The 15,880-nt window shown below is 32.0% G+C and overlaps 1 protein-coding gene across 9 annotated transcripts in view; it reads left to right on the top strand.

The window, feature by feature from the left end:
- Nucleotides 1–15,880, top strand: part of Cep170 (centrosomal protein 170) — a 127,824-nt gene that overhangs the window by 81,938 nt on the left and 30,006 nt on the right. For 7 of the 9 annotated variants that reach the window (XM_071599974.1, XM_071599976.1, XM_071599972.1 and 4 more), the window contains 3 exons: nt 1,613–1,739; nt 4,811–6,628; nt 12,678–12,912. In XM_071599974.1, the coding sequence (XP_071456075.1) occupies nt 1,613–1,739; nt 4,811–6,628; nt 12,678–12,912 (2,180 nt within the window). The remainder of the gene's footprint in view (nt 1–1,612; nt 1,740–4,810; nt 6,629–12,677; nt 12,913–15,880) is intronic. The other 2 variants (XM_071599980.1, XM_071599975.1) reach the window with 1 other exon arrangement.

Below are 15,880 nucleotides of genomic sequence, written 5' to 3'. Positions count from 1 at the left end.
GTATGTAGCTTGTTAATCATTAAATATATAGTAAATCTGATACTTTAAATAAAACATGTTTCAAATAGTTCAAAATAAATTTCTGTCATAGTTTTCCATTCCCTAGTTGCTGTGTAGTTTCAACATGAAGCCTTGGCTTGGATTTTTTTTTTTTTTTTTTTTTTTTTTTAGTAAAAAGCATTATATTTATATATAGGCTTTTCAAAATAGCAAAGTGTTTAGTTATTAAATCAAACATGACAAATCTTAACATATATGTGTGTACAACAAGTGTCAAAAATATGAGCAAAAAAAGTATTAGAGAATTTGACAAAGTTGGAGAGTCAGTGCATCTCAAATCATAATTGTAGATGCAGAGGACAGAAAAATCAATGAGGACATACTTGAACTAGGCAGCATTGCCAGTCAACTGTATGTGATTGAACTTTATAGACCAGAGAATTATAGAACATTTCATGTGACAACAGTAGAATTTATATGGTTCATATAATCTTTGGAACATTTACAAAGATAGGCTACATTCAGAGATACAAAACAATCTTCAAGAAGTTTAAATAACTAGAAATCATGAAATTAAACTACAATAAAAATTAAATGAGATCAATAAGAGAAAAATAGTTGACAAATACAAAATTTTTATTTATTTTTATTTATTTATTTACTTTTATTGGTTGCTCAAGACAATAGAGAGAGGTGATGGGAGGGGAGGGGGGATAGGAAGGGCAGCAGAATACAACAGACACTAGTATTGCTGTATGTGTAAATGTGGCTGTATAACCAATGTGATCCTGTAATCTGTACACGTGGAAAAATAAGAATTCATACCCCATTTGAATCAAATGTATGATATGTCAAGATCATTGTATTGTCTTGATTTATATATTTTTTCATATACCACCTAGATCTTCCACATTGTTCAAATTTCCCTGTTCCTAAGAATTAGCAACATATGACCATTAGTCTGTAGAACCATATAATAAATTAAGTTCTGTTTCACTCTTAAGTTTTAAAAAATGACTTCCCCTAAGGAAAGATCTAAACACAGGCAGGTCTAGGTTTAGAGTGGTATAAAATAATTCATAAAGACTGAAATTTCTAGCATCTTTTGGAAATTATAAAGTTTTGTAGAGAGAAGTCAAAAGTTTGGGTTTTGAAATCACTGAGGACATAACCTGGTAGATTTAATACTTCCTAAGACCTAGAACCAATCTGAATTCTAGAGACATTTAGAGGCCTAGATAATAAGTTGGGAATAGGTCTCCCTGTTCTCATTAATGGAGTCAGGACTAATCATATATCTATCCATGAACCTATGATATGTATCAAAGCTGATCTTAGCAACCAGTAAATATCAAGCTCCAACACTTTATTTTGAAGCTGTTGTTAGTATTTAAGAAGTACATAAAATTATACTGCATTTTCAGTAAATAATAAATCATAAAGAGAATACCTAGAGAACTTTCATTCTATATATGAAAAAACTTAATAAATGAAAATGTAATAAGGTAAGGTTTATGGTTTTGTATGGCATGTTCCTATGACTAAAACTCTTTCACAAGAATCAGATTTGACCAGACTGCATTATCTCGATGTCTTGTTTTTCTCTTTTCAGGAAGGCACATCTTCATCTGGAAGCAAACGTTGGGTTTCACAATGGGCTAGTTTGGCTGCTAATCATACAAGACATGATCAAGAAGAAAGAATAATAGAATTGTCTGCACCTGTTCCTTCAGAAAATGGTATTTTCCTTCCTTCCTTCTCTTTCTCCTCTTTGTTTTCTTTTTCCTTGCCTCTTTCTATTTTTGTGAGTCACATATCAGTTTTTTAAAAAAGAAAAACAGATTTATATAGTGAGAAGTAAATTAAATCTAAAATTATTTCACATAGTCTATGATTGTATTGCATATATGATTTCTCTAATAAGTAAAAAGCTGATTTTTATTAGGCATCTTGTATTTTAAGCAGTGGAAAATTTCCAAATAATAATAATGATGGGGGTATAGCCCAGGGCCTTATACATGCAAGGTTAGGCAAGAATTCAACCACTAAATTACAACCCAGACCCAAAAGTATTTATTTAAAGTATTTATATTGAATGTGTATTAATATTTTCTATCCTTTATAAGTTAAAACTTCTAAAGATAGATGAATGGATACCTGTTAGAATTTAAAACTGTATTCTAAGGAAATTTTCTTTTTAGTTATAAATTTCTGGTATTAAATTATGGTTTTAAAAGTTTGTATTTTTACTTTTAAGTAAAAATTCTTCCTACCCTCCTTGATGTGCCAATTATATTATTTTAGAATAATATGATTTTATTTTGATTAACGATGCAGATATCATTAAAGTATAATCCTAAATGAAGATAATAATTTGTAGATGAAGCATGTACATGTATGAACTTATCTATATTACATATATAAATATTTTAAAATGATTTCATTATTTCACATTTTATATGTCATAATGTCATTAAATATCATAAGTATACACAATTATAACTTGCCAATTTACAATATAAAAAATTAAAATGAAAAATTTATTCAACATGAAGACACAGAGTTGAAAAAAATCTTTTAAGAAATTATGCTTAAGGAAGAATGTGGCATATTTTTTTTTTTTTTTTAGTTATAGTTGGACATAATACCTTTATTTATTTTTATGTAGTGCTAAGGATCAAACTCAGGGCCTCACACGTGCTAGGCGAGTGCTCTACTGCTGAGCCACAATCCCAGACCCTGAATGTGGTATTTTTTAGTCTGTAAATTTGTAACTTTGTTTTTCTTGGAAGTGCAAATTTGTTTTTTTCTCTGGCTTGTGGCATCCTAAAAAATCTATTTTAAGAATTTTTTAAACATTATTTAGCTAAGTATTTTGAGAAAGCTACATAATAATGTACCAGAAAAACTAACATTTATCATAGAAACTAGAAGTAATTGGTAGTATTACCAAAAAACTTTGATGGGAGCAGAGTCATTTGCAAATTGGTTCACATAAACTGGTCATTGTTTAGGGGGAAAAAAGACAGAAGGACTAGATAAATTTACCAAGGAACCTACAGTAAAATTATTAAGTATTAGTTGTGAAAAGCAAAATTCTATCCTTCTCTTAAAAAATAATAAACCAGTTACTTAGGTTTCATGATCTCATTTCTATTTTATCATGTTTTAAGTGGATTTATTTAGATAAGGTGATAAATTCACTTTAAGTCCTAAAATATTCCTGTTAAGCCTATATTGAATATTATTAAGAACAGGATAGTGTGGTAAATATTAGAAAAAATACAAAAATAGAAAATAGCCATTGTATTTTAGGCTCTTTAATTAGCATGAATAAGGTAAGACATGTAGGGGCTGGGGATGTGGCTCAAGCAGTAGCGCGCTCGCCTGGTGTGCGTGTGGCCCGGGTTCAATCCTCAGCACCACATACAAACAAAGATGTTGTGTCCGCCGAAAACTAAAAAATAAAATATTAAAATTCTCTCTCTCTCTCCCTCTCTCACTCTCTCTTTTTTAAAAAAAAGACATGTAAACATGAAAGAATAAACAAAGTAAGATACAGCATGATTAATTATAGCATGATTTAAGTTAAATTGTCTCCATCATAACCACTATATTTTTGTGAAATTTAAATGCTAGTCTTTTAGGGTTATAAAGAGGAAAAAAAGAACCCCAGAAGCTTTATCTACTATTTTCACTCCATATATCCATAAAATATTAGAATGCTTTATATGTTGATTTATATTTCTCTGAGAAACTTACCCCTTTACTCAGAAATCCGTTCCATTTTTAATATGAACATTTTCCTTAAGTATTCTCAAATTCTCCCAAACATCAAAGTATGTATTTTATCATTGATCTCTACTTATTTGAAAAAAGAGAAAGCAGTTGTGTATTTTCATGAGTAGTCTTGATATACCAGAAAACTATGATTTAAAAATCCCTCCATTTCTAAATTTATGACACATCCTGTCCTTTTCTTGTACTTACTATTTAAAAAATTATTTTAATCAGCTTTAGATTTAAAAAATAAAACCTTATATGGCTAGTACTTTCCATGTACTTAGAAAATCTAAACTTTCATTCTTTCAAGTAGATAATGTACATTACAAGCTAGGTATCTTGTTATTTTCTGCTATGTAATTGAATGCATAGCAAATAAACAATATTTATTAGGCATTCTCTGTAACATACCAGATTCTGCTTTTTTTGAGTATACCTTAAGGACAGAAAGTCACAAAAGAAAGAATGACCATAGTGAATTGCCCTACAGATGTAGGGATGACTCTTACATACACCATGGTGTCTGGTTAATAAAAATGTATACTGGAAAATTGCTAAGAGAGTAGATTCTAAATATTTTTACTACACAAGAAAGAATTAGTTTAATGTGAGATGATGGATATGTAAATTAGCTTAATTTAGCCATTTAGATGGCATACATTATAATATATGCATATATTCAGAATATTATGTTGTATACTGTAAGTATATGTACAGTTTTTGATAATTAACAAATATGTTGAAGGAAATAAAGGAACTGATGGTTCTGATTTTCATCTCATACATTGCTTTACTGAATCTCTGTAAATAGGCAGCTTATTAATCTAAATATTTTAGATTAATAAATATAGAATTATACTTGCTTAGAATTATACTTGCTTTTTAAACTGTTTAGTAACAGTGATGGTTCATCTATTTATACTTGCCATTTTTTAACTTACACTTCAAAATCTAATGTAATATGATACCACTTTGATTTTTATTTTTTAATCTAATTAATTCCTTCATTGTGGTTTTTATTTTACAGAAGCAGATATTGGTGAATCTGGCATTTCCCTGAGAAGAACTGGATCTGTAGCTTCCTTGGCTGGGCAGGGAGAGAGAAGGAGACGAACTCTTCCCCAGCTTCCAAATGAAGACAAGTCTCTTGAGAGCTCTAGAGCAAAGATTATAGCACAAAGGTCAGAAATAGGTGAAAAGCAAGACACAGAACTGCAGGAGAAAGAAACACCAACAGGGGTACACCAGAAAGATAAACAAGATGCTGACAGATCCCTGAATAAAGTGAATAGAACAGTAAATGGTGGAGATAATAAAATCCTGCCTCACATAGGCAACTCTACTCCTGGGAAGGAGAAGAGTGAACCTGATAAGGAAGCTTCTTTAGTAAAGCAGACATTAGCAAAAATTCAGCAGCAACAAGAACAGAAGGAGCAGGCCCAGTGGACACCTGCTAAATTATCTTCAAAAAATATTTCAGGTCAGATAGATAAATGCAGGGAGGAAACTTCTAAACAAGAGTCCCAACCTCCAGACAAAATTCCAGGACATTCCACAAGCAAAGGAGAAAGAGTAATACAAAATGAGAGCAAGAGAAGAAAAGCAGAGGAAATTCTGAAAACTCAGACTTCAAAGGGAGGAGACAAGAAAGAATCCTCCAAGTCATTAGTGCGACAAGGGAGCTTCACTATAGAAAAACCTAGCCCAAACATACCTATAGAACTTATTCCTCATATAAATAAACAGACTTCATCTACTCCTCCTTCTTTAGCATTAACATCTGTAAGTAGACTACGAGAAAGAAGTGACTCTTTGGATACTGATTCTAGTATGGACACAACCCTTATTTTAAAAGACACAGAAGCAGTAATGGCTTTTTTAGAAGCTAAATTGCGTGAAGATAACAAAACTGATGAAGGCCCAGATACTCCCAGTTATAATAGAGACAATTCTATTTCACCAGAATCTGATGTGGATACAGCTAGTACTATCAGTCTGGTCACTGGAGAGACTGAAAGAAAGTCAACCCAAAAACGAAAGAGTTTCACTAGCCTCTATAAAGACAGGTGTTCCACAAGTTCTCCTTCCAAAGATGTAACAAAATCATCATCTTCGGGTGCTAGGGAGAAAATAGAAAAAAAAACAAAAAGTCGTTCCTCAGATGTAGGTTCAAGGTCAGACGGTCGTAAATTTGTACAATCCAGTGGAAGAATAAGGCAGCCTTCGGTAGATTTAACAGATGATGACCAAACCTCGAGTGTACCTCATTCTGCTATCTCTGATATTATGTCATCTGATCAGGAAACTTATTCCTGTAAATCTCATGGAAGGACTCCACTTACCTCAACTGATGAGCATATACATTCCAAACTGGAAGGAGGTAAAGGAACAAAATCTAAGACTTCTCCTGTAGCATCTGGGTTATCCAGTAAGTCAACTACTCTTCCAAGGCCACGACCTACCAGGACTTCCCTCTTGCGCAGAGCACGACTTGGTGAAGCTTCAGACAGTGAACTTGCTGATGCCGACAAAGCATCTGTTGCTTCTGAAGTATCCACAACAAGTTCTACATCCAAGCCACCCACAGGAAGGAGGAATATTTCTAGGATTGATTTATTGGCTCAGCCTCGTAGAACAAGGCTTGGTTCGTTATCAGCTCGTAGTGACTCTGAAGCTACAATATCTAGAAGTAGTGCCTCTTCACGTACTGCAGAAGCCATCATTAGAAGTGGAGCCAGATTAGTACCATCAGATAAATTTTCTCCTAGAATTAGAGCTAACAGTATCTCTCGACTATCAGACTCCAAGGTCAAAAGTATGACCTCAACTCATGGCTCTCCTTCAGGTAAATTGAGTCCAGATCTTTAATAACATGAGCATGTTCTGTTTGGGGGCTCATCTTTTAAGAATTAGATTTCTAGTTGTTGCCTTTCCAAAATATTCAAGAGACAGGTTTTGTTTTCTTATTAATAAATGGAAAATTCAAAAGTTAATATACTTCCAATTAAAGTCCTGGGGAAAAATAGTGATTTTAAGATTCTAAATTCATTGGAATGATTTAGACATTTTAATTTTCCAGTTAGTGACATAGGTGGATTTGAATGTCAGGGTTACATAGGGAATTATTATCTGGTTTAAATAATAGGAATTAGCATTGTACTTTTAAAAGCATGTGTTTAACCTTTAAATATCCTCACATACTCCAAAGTCCTTATGAACCTGAAGAAAAACAGTATGCCATTTATTAGTTCTTTTAAGCTAAATGAAATGATCAGTATTTCTTCTCTTTTTGTCTACTTATTTTGAGATGTCTTATGTACTTGCACATTTTAAAGTAACATTTATTTATGGTTGAAACCAGTGAAAACTTAATTCATTTCAGTAGAAGAGGATGGATTCATGGGGCAATCACTAAGTACATGTTGGTCAAAGTAGGTTGTAGAAATTTAGTTAATTGCGAGAATTATTTCATAAAGTACTATTATAGCATTTAGCTGTAGTAATTATCTATAATTGAATGTAATATCTACAGAATGTCTTATTCCTCACCAGAATTTAACTGCTTTGGGAATTTTTGTCTTTATGCATATCATATTCAGAGCTGAAGCCATTGAGAATACATGGTGACTAGTGTTATGTGTACATCCTGTATAAGCATGGTCTTATTACTTCATAATCAGCCTCATATATGGGCGTGGCTGAAGAGACCAGCTGTTAAAAGACTAGAAGATTTATGATTATTGTCAGTCAACAAGCATTTAAGTGAGCCCTAAGTTTTGAGTTGAGAGTGGAAGAAAAGTTGGTGTGCAATTTTATCTTTTTAATTTTGTTTGATTTACATCTGCCATAATATCTCCTACAAGACCCCAAATTAACGGTACTTTATATATATATATATATATATAAAAATATCCATTTATATATTTTATATAAATAAATATATATAAAATTAAGTATACATATTTATATATTTTTCACTTCCTAATCCTCTCTTTACTGCTGCTTTCCTCCATCTATTCACCATTCCATCTTTGCTGGTTAGGGGATTTGATAATAATATTCATAGTTTGTGGCAGGAATTGATATGGGCTGAAGCTAGAGAACGTAAAGTCATTGTTTCAAAAAGAATAAATGCCATTTTCCTTCTTACTCCAGCCCTTGTTTCCACACTTCAAGCATAGGTTGGTTATTTATGAATTTATTGCCAAGTATTTGAAAACTAACTGCTATGTTTTGTTTGTGTTTATCCAGTATTGTTATTCTATTGTTTCTTATGGCTCTACTTCTTTAATTCATATTTCCTTTGTGCTGCATTTTATGATATGTAGCTGATGAAATTTCTTCTGCCACACTGCTTGCTTTATCACCTCATCTCCACTTAAGTACATTAAAATATTTAAGTATACTTCCATCCTAATATAAGCTATCATAAGTTCTGTGTTATCAAAAAGCATGGAGTTTGCTTTCCCTTTTTTACTCTGATTCTCAAAATTTATAAATAGTAAAAACTAAACATAGAGCAAGCATGGCTTAAGTTAATTCTTTCTCCAAATTAAAAGCTAAAATAGAGCATTGTCAGATTTTACCCCACAAACTTTGCTATATGCTCATAAATATACATGCAAAACATGTTTGTGATTTAGTATCTCTTTAAAATATTCCAGTATAGTATGAAGAAGTAATGTGTGGTTTCTGTCCCCCTCCTCTTTTTTTGATACTGGGAATTGAACCCAGGGGGGCATTCTACCACTGAATTACATTTCTACCCCTTTTAATTTTTTATTTTGATACAGGGTCTTGCTAATTTGCTAACTTTCTAAGTTGCTAAGCTCCAACTTATTATCCTCCTGTCTCAGCCTCTCAGGTTGCTAGGATTATAAGTATGCCTCATCACATTTGGCTGTATTTTCTGAAGTAGTTCTGTATTTTCTGGCTGTATTTGCTAAATTTGTAGTTGTCATGTATTTTAGGTTCAACAAAGTTTAGTTACATTAAAAGAAATCAGAGCATTCACAGATATATGATACTAATAACTATTTTTTTCCTTTTTAATTCTCTAAACATCATAGATGGTAGTTTATTTTTATAGTGAATATAGTAGTTTATAATTTCCACAAGAAGAATTTTTGCACATTTTATACATAAAATAAATTTCATAATAAATATCATAACTAAAATAAGTTTAAAGTGAGTTACAAGATTAATTAAACTATCTTGAACTTTCTCTCACTTTAATGTATGACTTATCTAGCAGTTTGCCAACCAATAACCCTCTTAGACATTGACATTTCAAACACCTTCAGTAGAAATATTCAGTTTAGTGATCTATCATTAAATCTTTAGTAAATAAGCCTAATCATATAAAATTAAGTTTATTTCCATAAATTGGTAGCTTAAGCTGAATAAAGTTAAGATGTAAAATTTTTCTTCAACATGAGTAGATATCAGAAAAGCTGTCATTCCATGAGAAGTTGCTGGTGAACTGTTTAAAAATTAGTTTTATTAGAAATGGAAAAAAAGAGACTCTTCCAACACCTAATTGGAAGACACTTGGAATAGCAGGGAATGAGTTTTGAACTCTAGGAGTTAGTAGACTGCCCTGCACTTTAACATAAGCAATGCAAGTCCTCTCTGGACCCATTTTCTTAAATCTATGAATTGAATTTAGATTGTCTAATATCTGAGATCATTTGGTTCTAAAATTTTATGAAATAAGTAGGTTTAGAGGAAAATTCAAAACATTCTAGCAGGGCGCTATGGCACATGCCTGTAATCCCAGTGGCTCCGGAGGCAGGAGGATTGCAAGTTCAGAGCCACCCTCAGCCAGCAAAAGCGAGGCACTAAGCAACTCAGCGAGACCTTGTCTCTAAATAAAATACAAAATAAGGCTGCGGATGTGGCTCAGTGGTTGAGTGCCCCTGAGTTCAATCCCCAGTACCCCTATAACCCCCTTAAAAACAAAAACACATTCTAATTGGAAGTTTCTTCTGTATTCATTAGCAGGTTGTGAGGAATTTTCTTCAGATAAAGTGTATAGCTACTAATAGTTTGCAGGCAAAGATTAAGGAAAGCAAAAAGTTTTCAAAATTATTTGAAAAATAACAGGTTAGAGGTCCTGGCTTTGAACTCCCTTTCCCAGGCCCTTTCCCAATAGTTACCATCTCAGTCTGTTGTTACACAGGCAAAGTGGTGTGCAGAGGTAACTTGCATTTTTCTTTGTAGTATACCCTGTAGGATACATTTTCCATTTATAAAGATAATTTGATATTCTCTCTGTTTTTAAAATACATCTTATTCTTTTGGTTGCTTTTTAAAGATAATGTTAGATTCTTTAATATTCTTACCTGACTTCTACATAAACCTTTAAAAATAGGTAGAAAGTATATGAAATGGATTTTTCTTTTTTTCTGTTCTTCCTTAAAATGTAATAGTTTTATACTCTTGAGACTCAAAAAATTTAAAGTGTATTTTATTGATGATGATGTTGTTAATGATGATTATTTGCTGTGCTGGAGATTGAACCCAGGGGTGCTCTACCACTTATCTACACCCTCAGCCCTTTTCATTTTTTATTTTGAGACAGAGTCTTGCAAAGTTTGCAATGATGGCCTGGAACTTGTGATCCTACTGCCTTAGCCTCCTGAGTAGCTGGATTACAGGCATGCACCACTGTGCCCAGCAAAGTTAATTTTAAAGTGACTGTACTTATATATTTTAACTTGATATTTTGCATACATTAATAACACTTGGTACTCAATTCTCATTCTGCTTTCATGTACTCTGCCACTCATGAAATATATCAGCTTTTAATGCTATTCTTAATAATTTAGTTTCATGATACTTATTTATGTTTTCATTTATTCTGCAGTTTATTAAAACTCTTTGTTACTGGTTTTCTTTTAAACACATTTTTCAATTATAGGTATGGTGACAGTAGTTTCCAATCATAAGGCAGGAAATTTGAACTAACATATTATGTTTTCCTATTTATGAATACTATAATGAGATATCAATATAAACTCATATTTACCATTTAATGAAATGCTTTTATTGAAAAGTACAAATTTGTTTCCCATATATTTCTGATTTTTTTTTGCTATGTCTTTAACTTTTTTCTAAAATTTATTTGCTCTTATTTCCAAACTTTTTATAAAATTGTTTTCAATAAGTCTCAGAGTAACTTCAATTTATAGGAGTTTGCATATGCCTAGAAACGAGTCAATTTCCACCATGGTAAAAGTATTTTCTATGTTAATAAATTACCATATAGAAATTGTGTTTAAGCCCCCCTTCAAAGAATCTGTGATTAATTACCCAAAGTTCTGCATATGTATTTGTGTATACTTTTACAGAGAACCATGAACTTTCTGCATATGATCATTCTTTTGTACTCATGAATCTACATCTAAACCCTAGAAGTTCCAAATATGGGTGTGAATCAGGACAAATGAGTAGGCTCTAATTTATGCCATATTCCTTACTATAGGAAAGCCAACACTGATGACAGTGTATGTTAGTTTTATCTAAGAGCCAGCTCAGCCTTAGAGAGCCTTGGGCAAAAACAGAGTTTTGGAGGAAAATATAGAAAAGTTACAAAATTCCAGTGCAGAAGGATGAGAGAATTCTGGACCTTACCAATCCACACAGCTTAGTATCAGTTTTTATTAGAAACAGGGACAAAAAGATATAGAAGAAAAAAAGAAAACTCTTATAATATTAGTGGCAATGAAACTTATAGCAGGTTCTAAGGTTTTATTATTTTAAATATCAAGGATATCTTATGCTTTTTACTAGTTTTGAGTAAAGCAAATGGTTTACATATAGGAATTTATTCATTCAAAAATATTTATTAAATATTTACTAGCCAGACACATTGCTAAGTGCTAGGTATAGGTTAGTTGCTTGAACTGACAAGGTTCCTGCCTTTGTACGTTTACCCTAAGTAAACCATTACATACTTTTCTTAAATTTTAGCTTCTATTTATGCTTCACAGATTACTCATATGTTGGATTTTCATATTAACAGTAGTAGTGAAGTGTGTGCATTAATTTGTCTCCTGGTTTTTTAAATGTGTCAGCAATACCATTTTTAAATGTCTTTACTAACCTTGAATAAGAAAGTGATTGCCACTTTCTTTAATGTGACTATTCACAGTATCTCCTGTGCCTTAAATGTCGATGGTTGTGAGAACAGCTTGTAGTTTTGCTCTTTGTAGATTTTATGCCATTGTCTATTTTCACCATATGCTTTCAGTGTCAAAGCAGCAGAGTTGTACTGAAGATGCTTTGTTGTGTTTTTTACCATGTAAAAAGATTTTTTCCAACCATAGCATAACAGGATGTTGAATGACAGAGGTAATGTTTTTTTTTTTTTCTGCCATAAAGGCATAATTTCCACAGCAGGAATTATGCACATTTGTATGTTGGGAAAAGAGGGATTTTTATCATCTCTGTGTTGAAAGTCCATGTGGCATGAGGATATCTTTTCCCTTGTTTTTATTTATTTATTTGTTGTTGGTGTTGTTGCTGTCATTTAAAAAAAATCCATATCTTTAATGAGAAATATTTGGATCTGAAAAATAAACATTTATGAATAGAGCTTGCTTAGTTTTTTATCATTAGTAAAAATTTTCATCTGAATGTTTATTCACTACACTTGCAGAAAACACGTTCTTTCAATTGTTTTTAATTATTCATTGTTTTAAATTCACCAAACTGTAATGTTTCTATATTTAAGGAGTAGTAGACTTATGGTTTTTGTGAGGTATGTGTGTCAGTTATTGAAAATTGTGCTGTGTGTACACTCTCATGGTGTCTTTGAAATCATGATTTTTATTTTATCTCCTTCAAATGATAACATAATAATTCTTTTTTTAATAATTAAACTAATTTAGTAAATTCAAGATGGAGGCGCTTTCCTACTGATTATGCTTCCACCTCAGAAGATGAATTTGGATCAAACCGTAATTCCCCTAAACATACCCGTCTACGTACTTCTCCAGCCCTGAAAACCACTCGCTTGCAGAGCACTGGATCAGCAATGCCTACTAGTTCTTCATTCAAGCACCGGATTAAAGAGCAGGAAGACTACATCCGAGATTGGACTGCTCATCGAGAAGAAATAGCCAGGTTAGTTTTAAAGATTTATCTTTAAGATTTGAAGATTTTTATCAACATTTCAACTTGCTAACAAAATTTAGCTTTTACTTGATTTGTACTGGTAGTCTGAAGAAATGAAATCCATTGTGAGGATGAACTGTGTTGTCAGCAGAATTGCTGTCCATCAGCTTTTTTCCTTTTATCTTTACCTTTTTTAATGCCAGTGGTACTAACATACTGTAGAAGATATTGTAGAATTATTTTGGTCTCCTGTCTTTAATTTTCAGTATAAATGCAGAATAAATAGTATAAATTTTTAAAAGTAGTAGTAGCTCTTCACAATTACAAATTGTTCAGTTAGCTTACTAATCACCATCCTTTAAACCTCCAAAGAGGTAATAGTCTACCTTTTAGAGATTAATTGTTAATGTTCTCTGGGGAGAATTAAAGTAGGCAGATTTTTCCATAATGAATTCATTAAGTGTTATTAATTTAACCCTTGAATATACAAAGACATGATTATTTTGAATATAAAATAAGTAAATATTAAGACTTATTGCTATAACATTTAGATTATGTACAAAAAGTAAATTTCATGCTGTGTATGTGATTGATTATTTACTCTGGATAAGTGCTGAAGAGAAGTTCTATTCAAACGGATATGATAGCAATTAAAAATATAAGTTTTTTTTGTTTAAAGATTGTAAGGTTAAATTTTTATGCAGCATACCATGTGTTACCCCCAAATTTTCATCATTTACTTGCTAAAATTATTTCTACCTTTATCAGTAGCTAATTTTCAAGTTTTGTATTTGGCAACATTATTAAAGAACATATACCTATTTAATAGATGCATAGTGACTCTTTTGCTAAGACTGGCTTTGAACTGCCTTTACAATAACAAGATACTTTTACCATAATTTATTGGTGATTATCTTTTTTTTCCTTGTTGACTTCTATGAATTGTGTTTTTTCTAGCTCGTTAGTTTAATATACTGTTTAGGTTTTTGTTTTTAATGACTATTCACTTGTAATTACTTTTATATTTGGAGAACATGACCTAATCTTGTTGTGCGGTTTGAAACATTTTGGTTTTATTATACAAATTGTTTTTTATGAGACTAATTATTGAAGCATTTTAAGCCAATTATTCTCATTAGAAGAAAGGCATTTATATGCTTGGGATCCATGAATAATTATGGGCCACAAAATGCTTGTAGTGAGAAAATCTTGACATATTTTCTATTCTTCTCAGTATAGCTGGTAATAGCAGGTCTTATTTTTTTTTTTTTGGTACCAGGGTTTGAAGTCAGGGGCACTCGATCACATGCCCAGCCCTATTTTGTGTTTCATTTAGAGACAGGGTCTCACTGAGATGCATAGTGACTCCCTTTTGCTGAGACTGGCTTTGAACTTGTGATCCTCCTGCCTCGGCTTCCTGAGCCTCTGGGATTACAGGCATGTGCCACCACCTCTCCTGGCCAGGTCTCATTCTTGTTTCATCATTTTCCTCATCCCCCACAAGGAAATACCCAGCTGCAGAAGATCAGATGGTGCCAAGAGAAACTAAAATATGTCTATCTCCTCTCAAGAGGCCTCCCTCAGCTCTCTCTAAACTAGAAAGACTGACAATCCTCTTTTTGTGGGCCAAATCCATTTTCTTTTTCCCAAATAGAGTTTTGATAAAAGGGAAGTGGGAATATTGACTGTAATGTGCATTTTTACTTGGTTCCATTTTGTCATGTGCATTGTATTACTACTATTCTGTGTATTTTGTCATCTATAACAGACCAAGGTGTTCAGCTTCTAGTAATTTCTCATGCCTTTTTCCTCTGAAATTTTGTTAGTGGCACTATGTTATAAAACTCACCTTTGGAATTTTAATTTTTCAAGGTGTGTTTTCACTGGCTGGGCATGTGATCGAGTGCCCCTGACTTCAAACCCTGGTACCAAAAAAAAAAAAAAAATAAGACCTGCTATTACCAGCTATACTGAGAAGAATAGAAAATATGTCAAGATTTTCTCACTACAAGCATTTTGTGGCCCATAATTATTCAGAGAATACTTTTTGTTTTTTTCATGGAAATTTTTAAAAGGAGAGGAAGGAAAGATAGATATGAGGAAGAAAGCTGATGTTGATATTTAATCTTCTCATAGGGCAGTGATAAGTCAGCTTAATGTGAGAAAAATTATTTTCAAAAGACTGAATCACAAACTAAACAGGATGTAAGAAATAAGTTTTTAAAAATAGACTATTACTTTCACTTGAAGAAAATTCATTTGCTGATTATTGATAAGTAATAGGTAAAGATACTTTAACTGAAAAGCAAAATTGATAATTTTAATTGTTTACAAAAGTGTTTTTCGTTTTGGCATATTCTTTTTGTTTAGAATGCAGGACTATTTTACTTTAACCAGCACTTTGTAAATGTGTATATAGTAATTCTTTACTTGCATTTAAATTTAAAGCACACAAGCAATGTTAATCCAGAATATAAAATGTATAAAGAAGTATAGTGTTAATTAGTCTTTTAGAATAGGGAACTCTTCTTCCAGGTACCCCTTATGCATGTGCTTTGGTAGCTCTTGCCTCAGTTTCTCTATGATGATAGAGATATATAGTTCAGCTAGTAAGAATTGGATAGATTATAGTAGTTTATGAATATTAGGGTAAACAGTTCCATTAGTGCCTTTATAGATGACCTAAAAATTATATTAGAAGACTATATCATTTCCGTTTGAATCACAAGGTACTTAAGAATATTTCATTGTTTCGGATTCATTATTACACATACAACTGTATCATTAAATTATATTTTTTGGAGAGAATTCTGGTTAACAGTATTTCATTTTAAGAAATGACAACAATTCACTATTAGATATATTACACAGGAAGAGTAAAAGATAAAAACAATGTAATATTTTATCCTCATGTTGGCTGAGAGTATTATTTGCAAAGATGGTGTCCTATTTTTGTATTTTCCTCTCCAGTTCTATT

This window comes from Marmota flaviventris, chromosome 12, assembly GCF_047511675.1.
Source record: "Marmota flaviventris isolate mMarFla1 chromosome 12, mMarFla1.hap1, whole genome shotgun sequence".
Lineage (NCBI taxonomy): Eukaryota > Metazoa > Chordata > Mammalia > Rodentia > Sciuridae > Marmota > Marmota flaviventris.
Note: the sequence above shows the minus strand (reverse complement) of the source record. Positions and strands in the feature narration are given on the sequence as shown.